Source organism: Myodes glareolus, chromosome 1 (genome assembly GCF_982192425.1).
Source record: "Myodes glareolus chromosome 1, mMyoGla1.1, whole genome shotgun sequence".
Classification (NCBI taxonomy): domain Eukaryota; kingdom Metazoa; phylum Chordata; class Mammalia; order Rodentia; family Cricetidae; genus Myodes; species Myodes glareolus.
In genome coordinates this window covers 31,575,253-31,602,652 of record NC_142026.1, presented here as the reverse complement: position 1 = coordinate 31,602,652, position 27,400 = coordinate 31,575,253, and the positions used below count along the sequence as shown (strand labels likewise).

The 27,400-nt window shown below is 47.8% G+C and overlaps 1 protein-coding gene across 15 annotated transcripts in view; it reads right to left on the bottom strand.

Moving 5' to 3' along the window:
* Positions 1 to 27,400, bottom strand: part of Agap1 (ArfGAP with GTPase domain, ankyrin repeat and PH domain 1) — a 445,382-nt gene that overhangs the window by 249,379 nt on the left and 168,603 nt on the right. For all 15 annotated transcript variants that reach the window (XM_048441788.3, XM_085696846.2, XM_048441789.3 and 12 more), the window contains 3 exons: positions 23,361 to 23,446; positions 19,928 to 20,069; positions 16,741 to 16,875 (listed from right to left, as the gene is read on the bottom strand). In XM_048441788.3, coding sequence (XP_048297745.1) covers positions 16,741 to 16,875; positions 19,928 to 20,069; positions 23,361 to 23,446 — 363 coding nt within the window. The remainder of the gene's footprint in view (positions 1 to 16,740; positions 16,876 to 19,927; positions 20,070 to 23,360; positions 23,447 to 27,400) is intronic.

Sequence of the window (27,400 nt, the reverse complement as noted above, 5' to 3'; positions counted from 1 at the left end):
AAATCCACAACCAACACAGCAGAAGGGCATACAATCCAGAGTCGCCCAGCAGCACTGGGCCTTCGGTAAGCCTCCTTGAGCCACAAAAGCAAGCCAGAACTCCTAATGGACTGAAGACATACCGGTAGAGGAGACAGCTTGTTCCCCAGAGCAAATTGCTGGTGGTTGAGGTCAGGTGGGGTGAAATTGCTTAGGTATTTCTAACTTGTTTCTACTGCCTGTGCAAAGGTGAGGACCCGATCCTCTTCAAGCCACAGAAGCAATGAGCATAATCTGGTTTGCCAAAGCCTCTAGATGATTAAGACAAAGCCAAGTGGGGAGAAACAGGCATTCAATGCGACGAGGGCTTCGTTTGGGAAGCACAGCGCAGTGTCCACTAAAGGCGCAGGTCTTGCGGTGTGCCTTTCTGGCCTCCGTGAGCACTGAACTGTCATAACATCTATAATTCAGCATAGAAAAGGCGCCGTAGAGCATTCATTATCAATCTTACAAAACATATAAGGCTCCTCTGCACCTCAATCATTTGCTAACAGTTACAATAAGATTGTATTAAAAATTTAAACTGCCCTACTTAAGCAATTTACCTTCAAACGTCCATTTCCAGGGAATGAGTCCGAGGGACATGAATGTCGAACCCTTGTTCAGATTTATTGCGCTGGAGAATATTTCTCCTGATAACGCTCTGACGAGTGAAGTCTAATGACTTTAGTTTTATTACTTTTTAAGCACTTAATGGGAAAATTTAGACATTTTCACAAGACTGAGCTTCAATACGAATGGTACCTTTAAAAAATGACAGGCAGAGGCAGGTCTGTGCCGTTACTACAGACACAGGCTAGTGCAATCAAGAGATTCTAAGACAGTGACTAATACAGCAGGCTTGCCTCTGCCATTATCAGTTTGAGCCCTCCCCCACCCCTGCTACACTTTTTTTCTTTTTAAACTGTCTTAAATAATAGCCCAGAGAATATTTAGCAAAGACTAGCTGTGGAAAAATTTATCATTATCCATGTAAAAATTTAAAGCTATTAAAAAAGCCCACAGTATTTAATCTTTTCCCCTGCACTTACAAACCCCCTTCCGTGGGGAAGCTAGAGGGCAAACACCATAACTATCTCAGTGCCCTTCCCTAAGCCCTGGTCAGTATCGGCTGCTTCGACCACCAACCTTCCTGACAGCAGGAAAACCACCTTTGAAACACGGAGATACAAATATGAAAGTTCCCCTTCACTCCAAGTCATTTTCCCTCAACTTCAGCCGCAGCTGTGATCACTAAGACTTCAATTAGAGCAGAGGCAGGAATCCTATCAATCACGAAGGGCAATAAATTTCTTATCTTTCTCATTAGCTACCCCGTCGCACAGCTTAAATATAAACATACCTTGCAACAGGACTGTAAATTACTCAGCCCTTGGTGACTCTACCCAGCATCGGAAGAGGCAGGAATGATTTGAGCAAAATCTGAGGCACGATCACCACACTAAAGCTGATTTACACACCTCAGAAAAATAAAAAGCCTCCAAGAATCACACTGACAGCAGATCTCTTTGAGTTTGTTTATTTGGCTTAAAACTGGTAATGACCTGTCTTTAGTATATGACTAAGCTTTATGTGCAAAATCCAATTTTCTGTAGAAATATTTTTGCTGCATCTGCCAATAATATCTCTTGCAGTTACCTGTAGCTATTAATTTCTTAAAAGCTAAATCCTCAACTTTTTTTTTAAGCTTTAAAGGAGGAAAAAGTGTAGAAAATCAACAAACTTTCTTTTTCGAGATAAAATGGAACACAAGCAGATCCAGCGAGAGCAGAAATGTCTGTGGGAGGGGCTTCCATAGAGGCCATTACTCAAAGCCCCATCTGAATAGTTTTCACATATTTTCTCTAATCCTGTAATAAGGTGTGGGTTGTGGTGTGTATCTCCTTGGTGCAAACTTCACTCAGAACACAGTGTTCTGCTATTTTACTGCTGAGCTGAGCGGCTCAGGGGTCGAGCAGCTGTCACTGCAAGGAAAGCCACTTGTGCCTTTCAGGTTCCTAGCACACCACATCCCCTGTGAGCCTAGCTAGAATAATTGTATCTTTCAAATTAAAATGGAGGCGACACAGGAACTTGCCACTACCTTCAGAACACAAGGCAGGCAGGTTTCTGCAGATCACACCTGAACCCATGCCACGCAGGCAAGGCTGAACCTCTACTCTAAGCAAAGGGCAGTCCTGGCTGTGAGAGCACTGCCACCTAGTGGCCTGCACTTGACTTACTTGGCATAACCAAGGAGCAAAGAAGGCTGCTCTGACAGCCCCAGAGGACATATCATAGGAAACAAGCTGAGATAAAAATCAGAAGCCAAGTCCGGCCAAGACAAGCCCCAAACCACCTTGCTGGGGCTGACAATGTGTGACCAATGGCTTAGAATAGCTGTCATTTGAAATACACAGCACTCCAGACCCAGAATGCTTACAAACCATCTTCAGGAAACTGTGATTTCCCCAGCTACTGGGACTCTTTCTGACTAGTTTTTGGTGAGTACATAACTTATAGGTGGCCCAAAAACAGTGGCCAGTGGAATGGAGAATCCTGGACACAGAGCTGTCAGTGTGACAATTTATGACCAGTGTGAACTCTGGCAGGGACTGGGCCTTTCAATGCCTCAGTTTCCTTACCGAGAGGTGCACACACAGTATCTGTATCAGCTGAGAGACACGAGACACAGCCTGGATGTGATAATGTGGCACGTGATACAGACAAACGTGTTCCCTGTGCACACAGCAGGCAGGCAACCTTCACCATCCTCTCCCCGCACCAGCACCTACTCTAGGCTTCTCTAAGTACTGTATCAAGTATATTATGGCCTCCAGAGAAGCTTGGATTTCAGCCAGCTCGGCAGCCCCAGCTCTAGATGCAAGACTGAGGCAGGAGGGAGCATGGAAGACATTTCTGTAAGACGCTAGTACTCTGCTAGGACCTGCTAGGGGCAAGAGCAGGCAAGGCAGGGACAGAGAAGACTTAGAAAGATGAGGCATAGTTTCAAGAGTGAAGGAGCAGAGGGATACGGGGCTAAGCATGAGATTCTCGGGACTAGAGGACTGGCCTCCCTCGGAAGGCGCCCTCTGATTACATCTATATTACAAAGCCCTCTGGACGGGTGGGAAGAAAGCATTGAGAGGAAACATGTAGATCCACAGGGTGGATGAGGTGGACACGGAAGGAAGGGCTAAAATGGAGTCAAAGCTGCCTAGTGGCCTAACTTAAGTATCAGAACAGGGAGCTACCATTCCTAGGAAACCGAGGTACCCAGAGTCACTCTGAGATACCTAAACCCTGGCCTAGCATGCAAGTCTGAGCTGGAAGAACTCTGAGAGCCCTGGTGAAGCCTGGGGGGAAGGTAGAGAGGGTGTAGTGATGATGGGCACCCACAAACCTACCACCCATATGTAAGAAATACAAATGTTTTCCCTGCCTGTTCCAGCTCTGTACTTGCCAAGGGAATCCATCATGCCTCAGACATCTTAGTACCTCTGCCTTGGGCATGAAGACACACACCTTCCCAAGAACATTCTTGCATGACCACTAGGCCTCTGGCTACACTGAGAAAAGATGTATGTGTTCCAGAGTGTGAGGCCAAGGCCAAGTCAGAGAGTACTGGTGGCTAGGCTTGGGTCTTGAGATGGGGCAGGAGGGAGGCACAGGTACCACATCCTCTCCTACAGAAGACAGAGCAGGCACCACTGTAGGGCACTGTGTCTGCTGATGGAGTGTTGAGTGTGCTGCTCATCTGAACACAAGCGGCCCTGTGCTCCAATGGGGCAGCAAGTGTGGACACAGAGAGGGGGAAGCAGGAAGGGCTCTCACAGCTGCACACGGTCTCTCTGGGGTGGCTCTGCACGCGCTATTTCTAGGCCTTCGGCAGTTCTGTTAAGCTCATTTCCCCACTTCAGACTGTCTGCAGCACAGCCACTCATGGAAGAGATGCTGAGAGGATGCTGCCACTGGGCTAAGAGGACCACAGCCCAATCTTTTCTCTTCAGTGATTCCAACAGTGGAGAAAGCAGAAGGAAATTTGGGCAGCAGAAAGGCTGAAGGAACTTGAGGTTCTGGAAGGAAGGCTCCAAGCTGGTGCTGGCATCTGCTGTGTGCAGGGCTTGGTGAGCTGCACTGGGCCTCTTGGATAAAGGAGGCCATGGCAGCTCCATGCAAATGAGTGCCAAGTGAAAGCCTGGAAGGGAGGTGTCTTAGCTACAGAAGTGGCCTTCTCTAAGGAGCTTCAGGAGAGCGAAGAAAGTCCATCCAGCGGCAGTCGTAAACCATCCAATGTGGGTGCTGGGACTGAACTCTGGTCCTCTGAAAGAGCAACACGTGCTCCTAACTGGTGTACCATCGCTCCAGCACCTCCAGTTTTATTTTTAAAAGTTTTAGAAATTAATAGAAGTGCAGTAATTATAGTATGTTAGGCTAGGACTATAGGTTGGTTTTTAAAATGCTTGCCTGGCATGCACAGAGCTCTGGGTTCGAACCCAGAACCACATAAAGGTGTGGTGGCACATGGAATCACACTCATGAGATGGCACAGGAATATGAAAGGCTCAAGGACATCCACTTATAGAGCTGAGGCCAGTTGGGAGACAGGAAAACCTATCCCGAATAAACCAAAACAAAATGCTATGTCTAGTGGTGGGGTTCATAGACAATTTTTATTGGCATCTTTATTGGTTATTTTTTCTAACGTGTTTTATGTTTCTAAGCAGATACAAAGTACACACAAATCTACTAAAATCTACTTTACTAGAAATGCATGTGAATTTTACCTGTGAGAGATGTAAGGATGTGATGGTATCAGCAGGCAATAAAGTCATCTGCTTCCCGGGGCCAAAAAGTCGTGTGTACCAATCAGGCTGCCTCTGCTGCCATCTTCCCAGTGACCAATGGCGGAGTGTGAGGTGGCATGTGACTCGGTTGCTTTCACACAACAGGTTTTTAAACCCCACCCCATTCTGCAAGTAGCATTTTACAGCAGCGGAGCTGGCTGCCTTCTAGAACAGCCTTTATGGAGTACACTCATTCCTTACGGATCACTTCATTCCTTAACACCTTCCTAAAACCCCAACCCGCACATTGGACACCAACTGGAATGACAATTTAGAGGGCAGAGGATGGGCCAGTGAGGCTCTAGGATCTCTGTTGCTTGAATGTGACTTAAAACAAAAGTTTTAAACTTTATTATTGTAGTGTGTGCTTGTATATATAAATGATGTGTGTGTGGGTGTGTGCGCGCACGCGTGCACGCATCACAGCACATGTGTGGAGGCCAGGGGACAACTCTGCATTGTCGACTGTCTCCTCCTTCCTTTAGGTGGGCTCCAGAGATCAAACTCAAGAACATTAGGTCAAGTTTGTGCAGCAAGCCCCTTTCCTCAACAAGTCATCTCTCTAGACCCTAAAGCTCAACTTTTAATAACATGTCAGTATTATCCACCAAAACAGCAAAAGAAAATCTAGACTGAGAATATTTCATGTAAATGCTTCTGGCACCCCCTAGTGGCAGCTCACGAGATTACAAAAGCACTAGGCCTGGCCTGCATATCTTGTAGACCCTGTGAAGAAACTGCTTGTGTGGGTAGGTGGAAATAGTCTGCATGCTGGCTACAGCCAGTCAGTCCAGGATTCTAATTATATGAAACACAAAGCACTTGAAACATTTTGGTTCAATACCAGGTAAGATTTTAACCACAGTGGGCTAAGGACATGAGTCTGGTAATGACTAGCTTGCCAGAAGACCTGGGTTTGAGTCCCGGCACTGCAAAGGAAAGTAAATAAATACACAACCAAGGGCTTTTCAATGGACATTTAAAACCAAAGCAACACAAAAGTCAAAATACAGAGGGCTGAATGTGTCTGTTCTCCACTGAGCATGCTTGCCCCAACGGGATGGCATCACCTGCTCACCTAAGGAGGGGTGAAGCCAAACAAGGCCTTGGGTCTCTGCCACCCAGTCTGTAAGTCAGGCAAGAACTGAATTCATACAGTAAGTCCTACTGTGATTTGGATATTACAAAATACTGGTGCAAAGATGGGTGTGTTTCCTAGCATGATGGCACTGGCATTTGTATTTTCTTACTATTGTCATGAAATTAAATACAGGACTGCCCGAGATCTGAGACCAGAAACTCACAGCCGGCACAGCAGAGGGTGAAGGGGCACAGGCAGGGCTGCAGGCTGCAGGGTGCAGGGTGTATGGCTCTCTCACAGCAGTGGTGACAGGATGAGAGCTTCACTGCTATGCCCTTTCTCAGAAACCTGGGCATCCCCACTGAGCAAAACCCAGGTTTGCACATCAGGTACCAGGGACGTGTTCTTGGTGAAGGAGGCCAGCACACATGGGAAACTGTGATTGAGACCAGGGTGGCACCCGGAAGAGCCGGGTACAAAGTGAGGCATCGACCACATGCTCTCTGCCATACCCTGTCGGGAAGGGAGCTTCCGTGCTCACAGCTGGCTGGGGAACGAGTCTTTTTCTTCTGGTTGTCAAGATGGCTCAACACATAGAAGCAGTTGCTCTGTAAGCCTGGCAACCTGAAATTGACTCCCAGAACCCATGGAAAGCTGTCCTCTTACCTCCTTGTATCTCTCTCAGCATGTGTCTCCTGACATGCGCTCCTCCCCCCAAATAAACTAAACAAAAGTTAAGTATTTACTTTCACTGCAATGACTTGCTGGAGACGGGTGTCCCAAACATGGAAGAACAAGGTACAGCTGGCTGCTTTTGGTGGCTGTGGGGAGATGCTTTGTGTCTGGGAAACACTGCTGTGGGCAGCAGTAGTAAAAAGTGAGGTCACAGTCACAGCCCCAGTGGCTAAGGTGCTCTGGCCAAGGCAGCCCCAGCACGTCTCTGGCTAGTCATGTGTATGGAAAGGATGCAGTTCCAGGGCTACTAGAGTCAACCCAAAATAGAATAACAGAGCAAGGTCTCTGGGGCTCCTGATGGGTGGGGAGAGCTGGAGGAGGCACACTACTTCTCGGGGCTCAGCTGAACTCCAAAGTTCCCAGCTACATGCACGCTTGGGGACCAGTCCTGGGTGCACTCCAGGCTACTGGGAAGTGCACACCTGTAGCAACAGGAAGTCGCTGTGTGCCACACACACCTTTCCCACCTAAGACACTGACTGTTGCCTCTTATGAACTGCTTTTCCTATTAAATAAAGACCTATTCAAAACAGAACTTGATCATCTTTCTGTCTACAAACCAATGAAGGTTTTCATATGAAGACAAACATTTGGACAGATGCATGGAGAGACAGCCGCAGGAGGAAACCCAGGTGTGCACAGGCTCCAAGATGGCTGCCGGACATCAAGAATCAGTGGCTCGAGCCTGTGATCTCAAAGCTCAGAGAGCTGAAATAGGAAGAATGAAGTTCAAAGCCAGTCTGGACGAGAGAGTGAGATCCCATCTCAAGAAAACAAAACAGGACTTAGAATTTTTCAAGTCTTTAATATAACAAGTCCTCGGTTCTCACTTCTTAGGCGGGGCCTTCCAGAAAGACTGCCATGCACTGAAGCACCGACTCTGCAGAGACATAAACAAAACAGGAAACGCAGAGTCTAGGAGGAGACTGGCAGCCATCCTAGCCATTCAGGGAGCCAAGCCAAAGCCTGGCAATCACAGCACACCATGCCTCGGGAGGAGTTGTCCCTAAGTGTTCATGCCCAGGATGTAGGTGTTCGTCCCGTGTTCACCTCCTGTGGCTTCTATCTTTGGGGACAATGAACCACATCTCCTTACTCTACTGCTCAGAGCTTTGCAGTAAACGTTTCCTTTGGACAAATGAGTAATCCGCTCTTCGAGGTTTACTCTGCTTGAATCAAGAAGACTGGAAGAGCTGTTTGCATACTGCACAAATGATTGTACTCTAAAACGGCACATTAACCCCAGAATTCAGAGCTCATCTTTGGGGAGACCAGGCATTTACTCCAAGTTCCCCAACTCTGGGGCCAACACCTGGTCAGGATTACTATATGACACAGAAGAAACTGCCACAATAAACTTCCCAATTTACAAGGTCAGTACCGTGAGGGTCACATTTATTTCTCCTCCACAAACTTGGCAAGCGGAGTGCTGCCAGTCAAGCATTCTTAGATTGTGCCTTAATAAAGATTATTCAAAGCAGAGGAGTAGAAGAGTTACCAACCACAAACTTCAAATGAGTGGGAAACATCAGCTACAGACTGTACCCACTCCTGACTGTCCTAGTTAAGTGACATTTCTTTATTCTTTTGATCAACGCCTCCATGGAGGGCTAAATAGGTCAAAAAGCACATCACTATTCAAACATTTTAAAAACATTAGGAAGAGCAGAGTGCCATAGCATTATGAACAGATTATGAACAAAAATAAAAGCCATTTGTATGCATTAATGATACATCAAGCTAATTCAAGCTGGCGAAAGTCATTAGGGGAAAATCCTGGGGCAAAACATGGCACTGATGCCGAGGCACAGACTTGGATTAAAATAACCATTTTCTATGTCATTGATAAAATTAATTCTATGAGCCTGAGATGAGTCTTAACATGAAAATCAAAATAGAGAGTAGTCGCTAATAGTGTGCTTAATGACCTAATTCTGGCAGCGTGAGAGTTGACACAGACATTTCTTGCAGATAGAGGCATCCATGCACAGAACGTTTCCCAGAAGAGGCACAGCATGGAGAATTTCAGACTTGGGGTAAGAAACTGTCACAACAGACCACAGCCTTCATTTCTACACCAACCTCCATGCTGCCGTCTCTGTTTGCCTGCAATAGGACTTGCTGTCTTCCTACTATATGTCGCTGTAGCAAACGCTGGGGACAGCGAGCTTACGAAGAAGAAAGGCTGACGTGGACTCAACGGTTTGAGAGTTGTACCCATGGTTAACTGGGACTGGGCTCACTGTTCTGCCCTCAGACGAGGCTGGCATGTCCCTCTGTGAGCTGGTAATGTGCTGTGTGACTACAACGCGTGGGCCCGAAGCCCACGTACCAAGTCCTATCCCTGGAAAGGTTCCATTTCCCCAGCAATGAAGCTGAAGGCCAAGATGTTCGTTAACACAGGAACCATCGAGGACACTTCAGTTCCAAAGGCAGACAGAAAAACTTTCCTCAAGAGTGACTCAAGACATGATGTGAGATACACAAGCATGTTAAGGCCAGCCTAGGCTACACAGTAAGATCCTGTCTTCAAACAAAACCAAACCAAAAGAACTGGGGCTATAAGTCAGGCCTGGGTTGGTGTCCAATACCACATGAAGGAGGCATAGTGGCTTGCACCAATAATTCTAGTTCTTGAGAGGTGGCAGGAAGAAGCTCAGAGTTAAAGTTCATCATTGGCTACACAGTGAACTCAAAGGTAGCCTGGGCTACATGAGACCCTGTCCCCGTAAGAAATTTCAGAACTGACTCCAAATCATTACAGCAGCAGCTGTGGTCTGAACCACAGACCTTAACCATCATTACGACAATGTCCACTGAAACATGTCCATTTTGCATGGGTGACTTTAGACAAATCAATAGGCTAAGGCATAAACTCTTTAAAAGTCTGTCCCCCGAGTCCAATGAACAATAGATAAAAATGGCAGGTCCAATAAAAATAGGCATACTCATAACTGAAGTGACTGAAATAATAACATTCAGAAACTCTTGGCTGAAAAGAATCCCAGCTCACTGTGGAAAAGTTCAGTGACACTTAAACTAAACTCACCCTGCCACACACAAACATCTGTGTGTTTACAGAGTGCACAAGAGGCTCCACCAGATGTGTGGCTCACCCAAGGGCCATGTGCTTGTCCAGAGTGCAACATGGATGTCAGAATTTCTGAATACAAATTTAATATAAACAAATATTCACGTTTATTCCCTTTTCATTTTTGAAGTCTCTGAATATGTTTTATTACACAACAACCTATATCTTAGTGTTGACACTAATTATTTTAGTCTATGGTTGCACCCTCTGATACGAGGCTACAGTAGGCTGGAAATGGTACTTGATTTGAAGGTACACATGCATACAAAGTTATTGGCAATATCATGTCTTATAAAAATGGCCACTATAAAACACACTATATATGCAGGGGCTGGGGAGGTGGCTCAACAGATAAGAACACTAGCTTTGGAACTCATGTTCCATTCTCAGTACCTATGTGATGGCTCATAACCATCTGTAACTATAGCTCCAGTGAATCTGAGACCTTTCTTGGGTCCCTGCAGGTGCCAGGCATGAAAATGGCACAGACATATAAAATACACTCACGCACACCACTGAAAATTAATCCCATATGCACAAGGCTACAGCACAGAGAGAAGAGAGGTTAACCCTGACCTCCCCAGCTTTCTCCCACCTATGGCTGGATCAGATGTGAGCAGGAGACCATATTTCCATCTAGAGAATCCCTGAGCCTGTGTTGACTGCCTGGGAGACAACCCGCTGATTCTCATTTCTATCGGACTGTACTGTGTGAGGTGCCATCAGGCGATGACAGCCAGAGACACTCACTGTTGACACTGACAGCAAGGTGGTCACATCTTAGGAAGCATCTGAGGAGGATCTCTGGCTGCCTCTCGAGCTTGGAACATGCCTTCTGTCCCTCTTCCCACTTCAACAGTGGACAGCAGCACTGAGCCTTGTGCAGGGGAGAGATCTCCTGTTGCCTTTCGCTCTTGTTCCAAGACGTTAAACCCCGCTAACCAAGTGTCACTGGAACATCCCACCCCGCCAGAAAGGCAGCCCTTACTGTTGTGAGGAGACTTGTAGGTCTAGCTATGACAAGTCTAGAAGTCTTAACAAGTTTTCAGCACTGAAGATCAGTAAGCATTGTGGGAAACAGGAGAATTGGGGAGGACACGGAAAAGTGTAGGCAGAACAGAAATGCCAGCTTCGTGGGGCACCAGAGGCATCGTGTGGCACTGGGAGCAAATCCCTTCACCAGAACCAAAGAGAGCACGTTAACAGAGCCTGGTTCCTCAGTTCCTCTGTCCAATTATTCTCAATGCCCCAAACACTTTCAGATCATCAATGGCTGGCTTGCTTGCTTCCGAAGATGAAATCTTACTTGAATGTATCCTTTCACCAAAACACATTTAGTTTTCCATAAACAAAGGAAAAACCAATGATAACAGAAATAAGTAAGAACCCCTCTGCCTCCCAAATGCAAGATGAGGCAGGCCTGAGTGACGGTTCTGTGGCAGCAGCATGACAAAATGGCCTGAGATGCTCCAGCCCAGACAAAGACCTACATGTAATGATGCTCTAGCATGTGCCGTCGGGCTACACAAGCAGGCTCCTTAACACAGCTACCACGCTCTGGGTGCTTCAGCGATTGGGACAGGGGAGCTGCAGGTGTGTGTTAGCAGGGTGCTTCTGTGCGGACCAGGATCTCAATCTGTGGGAGCAGCAGAACCAAGGTAAGCTGAGGCCTCCTATGTAACCAAGAGGCAGGTGACCTCTCGGTACCAGTTCCCAACCAGTATTTTCACACAGGTGAGCTATCTGTCACCAGGCAGGGACAGGAGGCAACAGAATGATGAAAAACAACTTTCCAGAACGTTAACTGAAGTATAAATGTAACCCAGCGAGGATGGTGGAGCTAAATCAGAAGACTGTCACACACGTCCCCAGAACAGAGGCCACCCTGACAGATGACTGTCATGTGTCAGGGTGATAGGCGTCAGCCAACAAAGGAAGCTCTGGTAAGTGAGGGCCGGGGACGCGACCATGGATTTTCGCCTGCACCACAGTGGAAGAGCCTCATTTCATCTGACAAGAAGGACAAATCTAAATAGGAAAGAACTCCCACTTAGATCTGTGGTGGTTTGAATAAGAATGGTCCCCATAGGCTCAGGAATGCTTGGTCATTAGGGAGTGGCAGTACTTGACAGGGATTAGGAGATGTGGCCTTGCAGAAACAGGTTTGGTTAGTGGAAGAAATGTATCGCTGGGGTGGGCTCAGGCCAGGCCCCGTGTCTCTCTTCCTGCTGCCTGATGATCATGACGTAGAACTCTCAGCTACTCCTCCAGCACCATGTCTGCCCAAGTGTTGTCATGCTTCCGGCCAGGATGACAATGAACTAATTAAACCTCTGAACCAGTAAGTCAGTCCCAATTTAAATGTTTTCCTTTGTAAAAGTTTAAGTGACCATGGTGTCTCTTCACAGCAATAGAACAGTGACTAAAACAAGATCTGTACCCTAGCACTTGGGAGGGAGAGGCAGGAAGAACATAGTTCAAGGTCATTGTCGGCCACACAGTAAGAACAAGGCCGCTCAGGGCCACAAAGGAAAAGACACCCTCTTAAACCTCTCCTCTCCCTCCCCTCCCCCCCCCTCCCTCCCTCCCTCCCTCCCTCTCTCCCTCTCTCCCTCTCTCTCTCTCTCTCACACACACACACAAATTTTAAAATTCAATATTAATATAGCAAAACTTTTGTTTAAAACAAGAAAACAGCAACAGAAAAATCATTATCTGAAGAAAGAAACTAATTTTTCTCTAACTCATTATTTTCACATATCCATTTAAGCCCTAAGAGAACAAATAGACTGTTCAAAGGATTTAATGCTATCATAGAATGACTGTTTTAGCTTTCAAAACATGGAAGCCAGTATGTGGCTTTCTCCCAGATATCCCAAGCAGCAAAGAACTGCAGAAGAGCAGACAGACTGAAGGTACTGGCGGAGGTAGACCAGAGAATGAAGACAGGCCTGAAGCCCACAGCTGCCCACACGTGTGCACCTGGCTTGTAGCTGCCCCAGTCACCTCCACAGCTGCCCACACCTATGCACCTGGCTTGTAGCTGCCCCAGTCACCTCTACAGCTGCCCACACCTATGCACCTGGCTTGTAGCTGCCCCAGTCACCTCTACAGCTGCCCACACGTGTGCACCTGGCTTGTAGCTGCCCCAGTCACCTCTACAGCTGCCCACACCTGTGTACCTGGCTTGTAGCTGCCCTGGCCACCTCCACAGCTGCCCACACCTGTGTACCTGGCTTGTAGCTGCCCTGGCCACCTCCACAGCTGCCCACACCTGTGTACCTGGCTTGTAGCTGCCCTGGCCACCTCCACAGCTGCCCACACCTGTGTACCTGGCTTGTAGCTGCCCTGGCCACCTCCCGAAGGTACCGCTAATAATCCAGAGGGCTACATGCTTTAGGTCAGAGTCAGATGCCAGATCCAATCAGAGTACACTAACCCTGTAAAGCTTATTCAAAGGACTCCATGGAGACCAGACTGTTCTACTCCACAAGCCCACATAAACAAGCAGGGTGCGCAGGCTGAGAAGATGGGGAGAGGGCAGAGAACACCCTGGACCATCTTACCCATCCCTACTTCCCTCATGTGAGCAAACAGCAGCTTATATTTCAAGGAAACGACCACCCTCCCAAACCTGGTGGACCCAAACCTCCTAATGGATGGAACCCTTATACTGCACATTCTACCCCCCTCCAGCCTAGGACACCTAGTACAAACACGGAGCCTAGGTGAGCAATGAGCAACACAGCCGGGCTACACACCTCCAAAACCCAGGCTACAGAACGTCCGCAGTGCCACACACAGGCCACAGACTCAGAGGCAAGCAGACAGAACTCTGCTTCTCTTCCCATGTTACAATTCACCCATTTGGGGACACCAAGAGGCCACACTGAAACACGAAGAATTTCTTAGAGCTGGCCAGCCAACCAGTGGGAATGCCAATGCACTCTCAAGTCTGAGGACCTGGCTTGCTGGTTTTTAATGACAAAATAGCCCAGAGTCTGGTTAAGGTTTAAAGCTCTGGGCTCCCCAGAAGGCAGAGGCTCTGTCTGGATTAGGCTATGTCCTTTCAATCAAATTACCTCATTTTTTTTCCTGAGCCTCAGTTGCACTTGTCTATCTATTTCTCTGTGGTACTGGGAACCGTGTGGGCCTCACACTCACTCCCCAAGTGTTTTACCACTGAGTCACATTCCTGCTCTTGATCGAGTTTTCTTTCTCTTTCCTTGAGACAGGACGCTGCCATGTAGTCCAGGTTGGCTCCCAACTCATGACCATTCTGCCTCAACCTCTTGGTGCAGAGACCATGGACATGTGCTCCTCAGTCTCCTTAAGTTTAAAGACCATGAGTTGGAGTTGTTTTGTCTTTTTCCCAAACACTTCACAACTACTTACTTACATTTAGCTCTAATGAAAGGAGCTTCTGGTTTAAGTAAGAGAAAACATCTACCACGTAAATACCACATATGTGCAGGAATATAACCTCAATCTAATTTTTAAAAACTTCTCTTCATATAAATGAAAACACTTTACAAACAAACAAAAATCTGGCATGTTTGGGTGCTCTGGTACCATGGGCATTACTTCCTTTTGAGACTCTAAAAGCCAAACACTTATTGTGTTTGTTCTAAAATAAGTACAATGAATGGAAGTCAGCAGCCTGTGGAAACAGATCCCAAAACACTGTGTGACCTCAATGAGAGGACGGGGAGGGGGTCCACACCGTCAATACTGGAGCATTGGGAATGAGCATCTTCCCTTCCTGGAGAGGACAACGGGATGCCTCTGTCCCACAAATGGGTGTCATGTGTGACCCCAAGCTTTCCGCTGTGTGCCGGGGACTGAGTATCTATGTTGATCAAACTCCTACCTCGAACTCTTACCCTTCCCTGCCTTCACCAGGCCCTTGAACTTGGTTTCTGAGTAGTTCCCAGACCCCTCATGTTACACTATCTGTTGACTGAAACACTGTATAAGAATTTACTGCTGCATCGGGAGTGAACTGGAATGTTTCCCTGGTCTTTGCCGGTTTAGTGCCACGCCCTGCTGCCCCCATTATCAATCTGCAAGGTTACGTGTGTAGAACTGGTTCCTGCCATTATGGAAAACTCATGAACATTAAACAGGATAAATGTAAGAAACAAGAAGTCATGGAGGAGAGTGAGCCCATACAAGCGTGCTCTGGTAGCCCACATGAGGAGCTACCATTCCCTGAGGGCTAGAGGCACCTGTGTTAGGCATGGCGTCTCTGCTGGAACTCCTCTGAGCACTCTACAGTCTCTAAGCAGACGGCTGTATCAGAACAGTCTAGCTATAGACACAGGTAGTCAGGTCTGCCTATGACCTTGTTGGGGCTTTCCAATCGTTCATCAGCTCGCACAGGTGCCTGGGCCATTTAACAGGAAGTAGACTTCACTGTGAGTCAGAATGCAGGCCTTGGAAAGACCTCAAGGGTTTCCTTGCTTAATCTTTACAGCTCCTTGGTTACCTGGGGAGCAGCCATGAGGCTGACAGCAGGGCGGCTGCAAACTATGTGCTGCAGGTAGAGGTGCCTAAGGAACCCGGGATGCATGGGAAAGGGGAGGGAAGGCAGAACCCAGAGACGCCATGCTGCTTCTCAGGGCAATCCTCGGCTTCCTTGGATTTGTTACTGGGAAGGATGAAAAGCAGAGCGAGACAGAAGGAACAGAACAGGACCAAATGCCCGAAAGCAGGTGACTGTCTGTGAGGCAGAGGAGGAAAGAGATGGCAAAGTTCTAGAATAGCCTGGCTGCCACAGGACGGGGCAGAATACAGCCATGGAAGTGTGGTCAGTGCTCACTTACTACAACAGAAAGAGCCGGTGCCCACAATCCAGCTGGAGAGTCCGTGGGATACCCCATAGCACTTAGCCAAAGTGTCCCCAGGTTACGGTTTGTGTTTTCTGACTGGGTCTCGTGCAGCCTAGGCTAGCCTCAAACCTAAAATGTAGCTCAATGCCCGGTCCTCCTGACTCAACCTCCAAATGCCGAGGTTACAATTATGTGCACCATACCTAGTTTACACAGTGTTGGGGGTTGAACTTAGGACTTGTGCATGTCACACAGATATTCTGCTGACTAAGTTACATTCTCAGCCCCTGTTCCCAGATTGCATCGCTGGTAAGTTTTGTTCGGGGTCTATGACCAGCAAGGCTTTTGACCTTTACCCTTCTCTAAGGATCCCAGGCCTGTATTACTCTGTTCCCTGCCAATCTCGGACACAGAAGCAAGGGGACAGAAGTGGCTTGTCATGTGTGCAGATTTAGACCAAAGGGCTTCGGACTGACTTCTCCCAACTGCCATCTGAAATAGGAACTTTCCTGGGGAGTTTCCTCCTAAGACTTCAACTTTAAGCTGCTGTTTTTGCAGAACTTCTAGTCCCTGAGGCTAGAGGCCACCCTTCCTTCTGTCCTGTCTTGCTGTTTTTTTCTTCTAACTTGCAGCTGGCATCACCATCACTGACATGAGTATGTTTCCCCTGGCAGGGTCAAATAGCCCCGCAGGAGAATTCCCCCCCTGAATTGCACTGTCTGAAGAGGTGGGCGGTCAAAAATAAACCAGTAAGATAAAACAGTTCCTCAGGCTGGCCCCCACTCTTAGCCCCAAGTTATAACTTTGTTTTCTGGGGTTCAAAGTTTCCTCTTTCAGTTTAAATTTCCCCAGGAACATATGTCAAATATTTAAGCCTTTCATCCTGAAGACGGAGCCAGATTGAGGAGCAGTTACGGCCATGAATCTGCATACAGTGGTGTTGACGGAGCTTTTAGGAGCAAAGGGACACACAGATGCAGGGAGGACTGCTCTACAGTGCCCCTCCTCCTCTGAGCACAGGTCTGAAGGTGGAACTGGAAGCTGACGCCTACATACTGCAGGGTGGGCTTCTGTCTCACACCCAGAGTGGGAGCCGTGTGTCACAGAGCCCTGGCAGTCACAAAGCTAGGCATTTACCGTCCTGGAAGACCCGCTCCACGTTGAGCCCATAGGTGGCGCACGTCTCATAGTACGTGCACCGCTTCAGGTCATTGGAGAGTTTCCGTGCCCTGGCATCGTCGATGACCCGTGGGTTGGTGGAACTTATGGCATCTGCAACAGACAAGGGCATGAGCTCGTTAGCAATGCTTCCCATGACTCTAGAGCCCACGTGACACAGGCCTGTCCCACAGCCGCTGCTTTCTGCTGGTCTGGGGCCCTTGCAACGCAAAACCCATTACAGCCAGGGCAGTTATCTTTCCTCCCAGAAGCTGGAATTCTGAAAATAGTTCACCCAAAATAACAGGCTCAAACTATAGAATAGTGGGGGCAAGGAGGCATGCCCCTGCCCTGCCATTTGGCATGGCATGCAACAGATTTTCAAGGCCAGCATGAAAACAGATTCATAAACCTATCCTTTGGCCTCACTTCCTGGTGTATCTCAAATAAATAAATATATAAACAAGAATAACAAAAAAACCAAATATAAACCCAATATTGATTTGGGACATTCAGTGACAATACCATCCCCAACGGAGGCTCCTCAGAGTCAGTTCACCAGTGAACATCTGTCTTGCTGGACAAGTACATCAACATATCATTTACACCAACTAAGGAAAGAGGCCCTTTATAAAGGTCTAAACATCCCTTCAAGCAAAACAGGAAGGGAAAAAACAATTAGAAACCATAACTTCTTAAATTCTGTGTCTAATTCAGGAAGCACAGGCCATTGAGACCCCACCTAGCTCTCATTTTATTTAGCCTGGGGCCCTGACAATCCTGCAGCTGCTCCACCCATAGATGAATACAGTTCTGTGACACAGAGGCGTCTCTGGGCCTGCAGCTCAGCTCAGCTCTACCTGGCCCCATCATGCACCCACTTTAACTTGGCAATTTTTCAAACCCTGCTTCTCCTTCTATTTGCAAATCTTTGGGGGTAGAGCTGACCTAACCTAAAGAACACTGAGCCCCCTCCCATCACCCATGTTTCCCCGCCAAGAATAGGCATAGCACTCATCCTTGCCTTAGAAGATGCACTGAGCTCAACAACTCTCCCAGCACTGACCTCTGAAGGCCTAGTATCCATAAGCGTGAATGGCTCTTCAGCTCCTTCTCGCAACTTAACAACCTCTGGCCTCTAAAAGTCCCTTCCCTAGCCAGTAGAAAGAAAACCCTGGATACCCTCTCCTGTCACCTAACCAGCCTTACTGCCTATGTCTGCAGTAGTGGCACAGGTGTCTCAGAAGCCCAGCGTTCATGGGTACTGACAGCAATCATGGGGAAGTCACACACAGTCCAGCTTCTTGCCGCAAGTGCCCTGGGTCCCTTAACCCATTACCAGCAAAACTCTAAGCAGGGCCTCAGAACAACTGGTCCTACATTGAGATCTAAGAGATAAAAATAAACCTCGAGCAAGTTTAAGTACTATGTTTACAGACTGATCCTTGACACATAATTACATACTTTCCACCCATTCCTCAGTGTACCCTTCCAGAGCACTGAGAGGTAAGCAGGCTCATCGGTCACAGTAGCTCTGGTCTAGGTGTGTGTGGGCCCAAGGCCTGGGCTCTTACTCTGCTTTTCCACCAATAAAAACAAACACTGGTATGCATGAGAAAATGCAACAATCTAATCTGTTCTTTCTAGCCCAGCTGTGAGCCATGCGTCACCAGGAGTAGGAAAGTACTGTGTCTCACATGCAGTCCACATGGCTCTTAGACACCAGGCCAGCTGCTGGAAATTGCCTGGCCAGCCAGAGGGGAAGCACTCATTCAGAATTCCTCTCTCCTGTTCCAAGACAGCTGTGGGGAAAACCTGCCCGGGAGATGCACCATTTGAAGGCCTTCCAGAGCAGTACCTCAGCCATGCTGCCCATGCTGCCCATGCTGCCCACTGCCAACCTCTGGGGGCAGGTTTCAGGACTTCCTTAGGTGCAAAATGCACAGATGTGCCAGTCCTTCCACGAGATGGTGTGATACTTGAATAGGACCTGTATTATCTGCCTACATACTTCAAGTCATCTCTGGGTTACCTATGATATCTGTATAGCATATGCACCGTGTGTATCTGTAGCTGGCCTGGAACTTGTTACAAAGACCAGGCTGGCCTTGAACTTCCACTTACGAGCTGCTATTAAAGGCATGGGCCACCATACCAGGACATTGCTTCTGTAGCCCAGTCTAGCCTTTAGTGGCTGCCTTTCTCAACCTCCCTAGTGTCAGGACCACACGTGTGCACCACCACACACATGTTTAGTACTTTTAATCCTTCGTGGTTGGGCCCCATGAAGACAGGAAGGTTGATGGCACAGCGGTAAGAACCAAGGCACTTTCTCTAGGTGACCAGCAGAGGGAGCTATAGGAACAAATATGTCTGTTTTGGTTTTAGGTTGGGCTGCCCTTTGGAGCTGCAGATTTCAGATTGGCTGGCTGATCACCGCATGCACCAAAACACAAGAAAGAATGTTCTCCATGAAAATGTAACTCCATTATTTTACAAGTGACAAACTGAGGACATACAGTCTGTCCATCTATACACTGCTTCTCCAACCCTGCCCATAGTTTGAGTCTTGACCACACTTCAACTGGTAAATACCAGATGTACCAATTCTAACAGAAATAACAAAAACAGTTCAAAATTGACAAAAAACAAAAAGGAACATTATAGTTTTGCTTAAATTCTTGGCTGGACTCCAGTGGCCAATGAGAGTGAGTCTGACTTAGTAACAATCACCTTACTAAGGGGCCGTGTTCTAAGTGACATGGAAGACAGTAAGAATCAGAGCCTCAGGTTCCCTGGGCTGTGAGATTCCTGGAGACAGAAAGGATGAGGCTATCAGAGCTGGTATTCATTTAAAGGGACAGTAAAAGTTGAAATAAATCACATATTTGTTTTAATAAAAATAAATAAAAGTAACCTGATTAAAAGATGTATTATGCAAAAGCCAATTAAGACATCATAACGCAGAAAACACTGGATTTTCCTGAAGCTTCTGGGGTGTCTGTGGGGTGGGGTCATTTCTCTCTAAGGTTGACTGACTTTTCCATGGAACCAATCTGGAAACACTTCAGTCCCCATTTCCAGCTTCAAGTCATTCCAAATCCCTCCATACTGGAATCATGTCCACAAAAACCTTTAAAAACACCCGTGCAGGGCTGGCACTTACCCTGGGTCCCCACCAGCACGAGTGGAATCTCACTGGTGTTCCTATAGTTGGCCATTCGGCTGTAGTAGTGGTAGACAGTCTGGAAACTGATCTCATCCTCCAGGCTGAAGACAAAAATGACCGCGTCCACCCACATGGCAAACTGCAGAGAGAAGAGTGGAGAAAGGGCAGCTGAGGGGGCGCAGGAGGAGGTGTGAGGCCATATCTTTGTGAGCACCAGGCGACCCTTGGCTGCTGCCTGCTGCTATGTACTGTGGTGAAGTCACCCAAGTCTCCCTCATGTGCATGGGAAAGGGACACTGCCACCCTCCCGGCCCCGGGTTTCCACCAGGGCCTTTCAATTTCTGAGAACCCAGTTTGTGATTCTAAGTGTCAACCTTCTGGCCTGACCCTACATATAGAAGGCTCCCCATCTGAGGACAGGTGTGTGTGTTTGAGGGGGGCAGTTCCACATAGCCCCCTAACCTTCAAAAGACTTAGTGGACTGGGGTGGGGGAGGGCACTGCTCCTCTGTGGCCATATGGTCTGCTCAAAACTGTCCTGGTGCCCACACTGCCTACCACCTGAGAAGGATGGTGCCTTGTCTGGAGAGTTCCTGGTATAGCAGAGGCTGAGCTGCCGCCAAGCTCATTCAGCTCCATGCTGGGAAACTACTACTTATTTTTAGGAAAGTGAAAAGGGGAGCAGTGAGGTTAACATATACCCAGCCCTCTTATGTCATCTTATTTACAACAGCTCCCAGGGAGGGTGAAGCCGAGGCAGTGGGGCTCCCCGCAGTGCCCAGGAACTCATTCTCAGAGAAGCTGACATGGTAGCTTCCTAGATCCTGTCTGAGTCTGACACCAAACACCCTTCTCTTTATGTGTATACAGAAATAAGAGAGCCCCTGCTCTAAAAGAAGCTTATCCTGGGTGTTTATGGCCTGAGCAGGGCTCCCTATTCATCACTGCACATGCATGCATGTGTGCATGCATGAATATGTGTGTGCGCACATGCACACACATTAATAAGGAACGCCCACCTACAAAAAAAATGCTCATTTAAAAGTGGAATATTTACACAAGAGTCTTAAAAACCCTCGTTTTCGAATGGCTCATGCTCAAGTCAAAATGACCTTGTGGCAAGGTTTTCTTGAGGTAGACCCACAGGCACTGTCAGATGCACAGGACGAAGAGTAGTGCCCTCACAGAAGCCTGGGGATCATCTGACATGGTGCCTTTACCTCGGTGATAGCTGATGTCAACTGTTGACTTGACAAATCTATGATCCCTAGGAGACGGGCCTCTGAGCCTGTCTATGGGGGACTACTTTGATCATGCCGATAGAGATGAAAAGACATACTCACTGTGGCAGAATCACCCTCTCGGTGTAGACCCTGGACTGTATAAAATGGAGTGAGCTGAGCACCGGCATGCATTAACACCCTGTTTTCTGCTCCTGGCTGTGAATGTCATGTGACTCGCTATTTCAAGTTCCCCGCTGCCCTGACTTGCCTGAAATGATGGACTGCACCCTGGAATTCTGGGCCAGATAAACCCTCCGTCTACTGAGTTATAGTAATATGTCAGTGTATTTTATCACAACAAAGAAGCGACTAAGGCACAGCCTCTTTCTGGAGGTGGAAAACAGAAGGTCTTGCCCTGTACATCACAGGACAGGGGCTAAGTGGCCTCAGGGAGGTGGCAGCGCCTGACTTAAAATCTGGAACACATTTCTACCTCTATGCAGAGGATAAGCCTCCCTGCCCACTTCTCTAAAGGATCCTGCATCAGAAAATTGCAATTTTGAAGGAAAAAAGAAACCGAAGGGCAATAGAGTAGCAGTTTCCACCACACCCAAAGCTAAAAGCAGTGACAATTTAAAAAAGAAAACAAAACGAATGAACAAAAATCCACTGTCAGTTTCTTTTAGGAGGCCATGTCTTCAAGTAGAGTCTATCAGCGGATTTATAACAATGCGATTTATAACCACACCCACAAGTGAGCAAGGCTCTCTGCCGTGATGTTCCACAGACAAGTCTTTAACCAGGGGAAACATGTGGGCTAAATAACATTTACGGAAGAGCCCATACTAGAAGGGCTGCGTGCTCCGTTTCTCTGAGGACACACTCTTCTCAGGGAGCCCACACTGAAAACTCATAGCAGACCGCACTCCTGCATACCAAGCCAAGTGAGGAGAAGAGATTCTGTCTTTGAGTGGCACTGGTCAGAAGCCAAAGGTCGCTGTGATGCAGCAGAAGGTGGCAAGTGTTCAGGGAGCATGCCCTCTAATACTATGCAACCCACATTTTTCATTTTCTTGTGCCTTCATGATCTTTTTTGTACGCTCAAGTATGCCGTGTGATGGTTTAGGTCAGTCTGACAGCATCTAGAAACACGTGGGAGATGGTCTCTGGCCATATCTGTTGATGACTAACTTGACTGAGTGGAGATGTGAAGATCCGCCCACTGTGGGTGACACGCTTTCCTAGCTGGGATCCAGGACTGTGCAACTGGAGAAGGGGGCTGAGGGGCAGCGAGTGGTCACCACTCTGCTTCCCAATGGAGGATGTGGCGGGACCAGCTGCTTCTGCCTTCTGGCCACGATGGACTGACTGTGCCTTTGAACTGTGAGTCAGAATAAACCCTTTCTCCCTTCACTTGCTTTTCATGGGGCATTTTATCACAGCATCAGCAAAAGAAGCTAAGACACTGCATCAGTGAATGACACTAAGGGGAAATTTTTTATGGCGGTACCCTGACTATGCCTCCTAAGGGCTTTTCATAGTTCAACTGGCAGCATTCTCCTGGACCCTGGTATTACACGGTGACAGAAATACAGCAACTCACAGCATTTCCAGGGGTGCTCGGTGCTTCAGCACCATCTACCTTAGTCACCACCACTACCTAATTCATCTTTCACAGGGAGAGATACTCAAGACAGAAATGTCCTGTGTGGTGTGCCCTGGAGGGGTGGGGGCTGGGTTTAGGTCTCGGCTAGAAGATCAGAGCATCAGTAATACAGAAAGCTGGATAAAAACAGTGGTGCTATCTTTTTAGAAAAATTTCAAGGGAATCACGATACACTGCAACTAGTGCTCAGTGGGAGTGGGGGCGCCCACTCCTGTGATTCCCAGAAACAGCAAGTGGGTCAGCCTCCCAATTCCACCCAGTGGACCCTGAAAATGATGCTACTCTGGGATCAAACTGGGGGTGGAAGACAATTTTTTAAAAGCACAGAAATTTCTAAAAGTGACCCTGACAGACTATGATAGCAGATATATCTGTTTTTCCTTCCTTCTTAAAAACTTTTTTTTAAAAAAAAAGCCACAAAGAGCCAAACTTCATGGGTTTCTAAATTCCCTTATTTTAAAACTTGACATTTCTTGTTCAGGCTTTTAGATAAAGTCAAAGAGCAAAAGACAGTCTGGCTTGGATGTCCATGAGGTACTCACCTGTGCCTCCGGGGGGCCCCCTTCATCCCTAATCAGCAGCAGATAACTCTGTCCATCAACCACAATCTCCTTCTTGAACCTGCCACCTGCCACACACAAAAGGCACCATTACAGAAGGCAACAGAGGATTGGGGGCAGACAGACACGGGCTTCACTTGCGGAAAAATACACTCTAGGCCAGGTGACCGCTGCGGGCAAGCTGGCTGGGAGAACAGAGGAGTAGATTTTAGATATCTCCCACAGTGCTGCGTTTTTAGAGCTGAACTCTGATTGAAACATTTGTCTAAGAACCCGTGCTCCCTTCTGGTTAGCAGGCACAGCCTCCTGTTGCAATGCCAGGAGCCCTGGCTGAGGAGCGTAGGCTTTTCATGTAGAACTTAATACATAAATCAACAGATTCTCACCCACTGGGAAAGGGGCGAGGGTGGGCTCTCAAAACCCAGAAATGCTTTTTCATGCTTAGCAGCATCTGAGAACCTGCATTCTCCTCAAGGGAAACCCAGTGCTTGGGAGGAAAACATACAACAGCATGAGGATGGTGTCTCCGGAGTCACAGGTCACAGTTAGGGAAGGATGCCCGACTACTACACACGTTAGACAAAGCTACCAATGGAACTGCACAGTCGAGACAGAGTGGTGCAGCCAACTGACAAGCAGGTGTTAGAGACCACGTGGGGTTAGCGAGAGACCGCCTGGGGCCCTGCTAGGATGTCAGGACAAAAAGGAAAGAAGACTGGCAGAGGGTGGCCCAAAGTGGGCCACCAAACACATCCAGGACTGGACTACGAGGTCCGCACCGTGGAGACAGGCCACCCCCAGAGACACCTGCTCTGCTCTGAGACGCTCAGGGCTCCCGGTCGCCTCCAGTCACTCTCGCAAGGGCTTCCTTCTAACACTGGGATAGGCATCAGTTCTCGGCTCTCATCTTGAGTCCCCTGCATAGATGCCTCACAGAAAGAACCCTAATGAACCCACTGAACTAAAAAAAAAGTTTCCAAGAACATTCCAGAGCCACTTCTGCCACAATCACAGGTCTGGACCACCTCATCACCAACAAAGCTGAAGAAAAAACTACATTCTCCACACCAACTCAGTGTCCAAGGCCCTCATTAAATAAGTGGTTACTGAACCCAAGGGGACTAGCCATCGTTCCTATACAAGCATATGCAAATGTGAACACACACACACACCAGCCCTCTCTCCTCCTGTCTGCACCTAACCTGACTTAACAAGAAGTTCTACTTGCCTTTCCTCACCTATTCAATGTGGAACACAATGAACCCTTTCAACACCATGAAACACAAACACACCCTTGTGCTGGAATGTTCCACCCTGAAAAGCAAAGCAGACCCCAGGAAAGGGTCTGGTGGAGATGTTCTGGGGAGTGGGGTCTGTGTCAGCAGGGACAAGATGGCTGCCCCCCAGACAAGCTTTAGGACTTCCCACATGGGCATGTCAAAGCCACAGGAGAACTCTGTGACTTTAGGTCCCCAAATCCAATTCTTCAGTTAGAAGAGAGATGACTTCCCATTGTAGAAGGGCTCTGTCACAGCTGACACAGCAGACACTCCAAGTGGAACAGCCGGAAGCTCAGCTGTACCCAATTCTACCACTATCAACTCTGTTTAACCAGCTTATGCCCAAACCAGCCTCATCACAGTTAACCTCCTCCACCTCAGTGACCCCAGCAAGAAAATGCCAAGGATGCCACCCTGGTGGGTAAGAACACAGAGTGTAACACAGCAGTGTGAGCAGCACGGGTCGGCACGACTACAGGTGGTGTTCACAATCCCAGCCAATGTCAGCACATGCTTCAAAGAGCACATGCCAACAGTCAAAGCTTGCCCACCGAGGCGAACAAACACAAGGTGGGATAGCCGTCAGCCTGACTTCCTTGATTTTACTTCTGAAATAAGATACAGGAAACCTGATGTTTCTTGATGAGACAGATGAAGTCAAACTTCAAAGGAAAAACAATGTTCGCAAAGCAACCTGCCACTCTTGGCTCTGGGAAAACCCCTTCATTCCTACCCTGGGCCTAGAGATCAGGCTAGGAACACTCACCAGGGTTTGGAGGAATCGGAATGTGTGTGGTAATATAAAAGTCTTTCCCATGGTCCTCTGAGATCCAGCTTTAATGATACCTAAGTGATGTAATAGTCCAGCTGCCAGAGAAGCCATCTCTGTGGGTCACGGCACCTAACAGGCAAGCCCAAGACGTGCTCTGAAGCTCCGCCCTCATAGGAGAAGGTGTGTATATGGGTTGACCTAAGGGTCTCCAAGTAGGGCACAATTTTTTTTTTGGGTTTGGCTGGGACAGTGGGTTCCAGGGGTGGAACTTTGCCTATGTCCTATCTTCACTCTACAAGTGCCACCCAGTCATTCCAGCAGCTCCTGCCCAGTGCCAATGGAGGGAAACTCCAGCACTGGATCTATATGGGGCTTCTTTGTCTTGTTCTGGATGGTCTGGTCTCATGCTCATGTCCCCATTACAAGGCATTGTCTCCAAAGCAAGAGGCAAAGAATGGGACCCTGAAGGGTGCTGCAGCAGCAGCCCTGGCTCCCCCTCTCCAGACATAAACAAGGACTCTCTCCAGTGACCATCCTGGGGCTTCTTCATCTTTACAGAACAGATGCCACAACCCCAGCACTTCCAAACTGAAGAAGGCACCTTCTTCCACCCCAGAGGCCTGTGACAGCTTTGGCAACACTTATATCCTGAGGTACAGAACACGTGATTCTTATTTCAATGCCTCACTTCCAAGAACACCCATGGGTGATAGGATTGTGTGAAGGCTCCAGAATCTTAGCAAAATCGGGGAACAAAAGTCAACTAGAGAGAACCGCCCCAAGATAGCCCAGCCAGGGACCAGGGAACAAAGACTGTGAGAAAGCAGACCACGATTAAAGGGAACACCATCACCACCTGGTAACTCTGCTGAACCAGACACACCAGCGTCCCAAGAAACCAGGCCCCCGTAACTACCAAAGTAACACACGACACTTGTCTTCCATCGTTTCTCAGAGGGAAGTGTCATTGGCAGGAGGCTGGTGCCTGGCTATCTTTGCGCTGAGGTCGGGATCCCAAGTCAGAAATGCTAGAAATGGGAATTATTCCAGTGATCACAACAGTTGGAGTTCGGGACCATTTGCCCAGGCTTCATCAGCCAAGCACCCTTGACCTGAATATTTCACGTTTTCTGAGAATCAAAAGTATTGTAGATTCTGAAATATGTTGGATTTTGTGTTTCATTGTTTACTGCTGAAAATTCAGGATGTAACCAAATTTCAATTTCAATTTTATTATGAATTTTTAATGGAATCTAAATGTCATCTTTGCCCAAGGGTCATGGAAAAGTTCTCGGCTTTTCCAACTTTAGTGTATGTGCTGCCAACATACGTGCAAGTACTTACTATAGATTTAAAGTGTCTATTTGATATCCAAATTCCAAATTATTCTCTTACAAGTCTACTTTCTCCAGCCATACATTGGCAGCACCACAGTTGTCCTATGAAGCTGTCCCAAAAATGACTGCCAACTTTCTCTGACTACTAGTTATAATCACCCAACATTACGTTGCACCAAGGTAGTTCATTTTCAAAAGGTGTCACCAATCCACACCTGACCTCTCTGGTAGGTATCAATGACCTATGGTACCCCATCTGTGTGTGAAGGTGCCAATGCCAGGGTTGGGCCCACCCTACAACTCAGACTCCCACACAGTTGCCTCCAGGGCTGGAAACTGAGACAGTGGTGCAGCCGTGTTCTCTGGCTTTGAAGCACACTTTTAAAGGTCTGATTAGGGGTGTTTCTCACCACCCTACCTCAGCCAATTTCAAGGCGACTATTCTGAGACTCTCACTGCAGAAATCAGCTCCAAATCTGGGACACCACATGCCAGACAACTGGGTTCCTTCTGTTTCAGCTCACACCAGGAGGAGCCGTCATGGTTTATTCCTCTTGCATTCTGGGCCAGGGTCCCATCTCTGTCCAGTTCTGATTTAAGGGGTAAAAATAAGAGTAAGTGGAATTTTCCTAT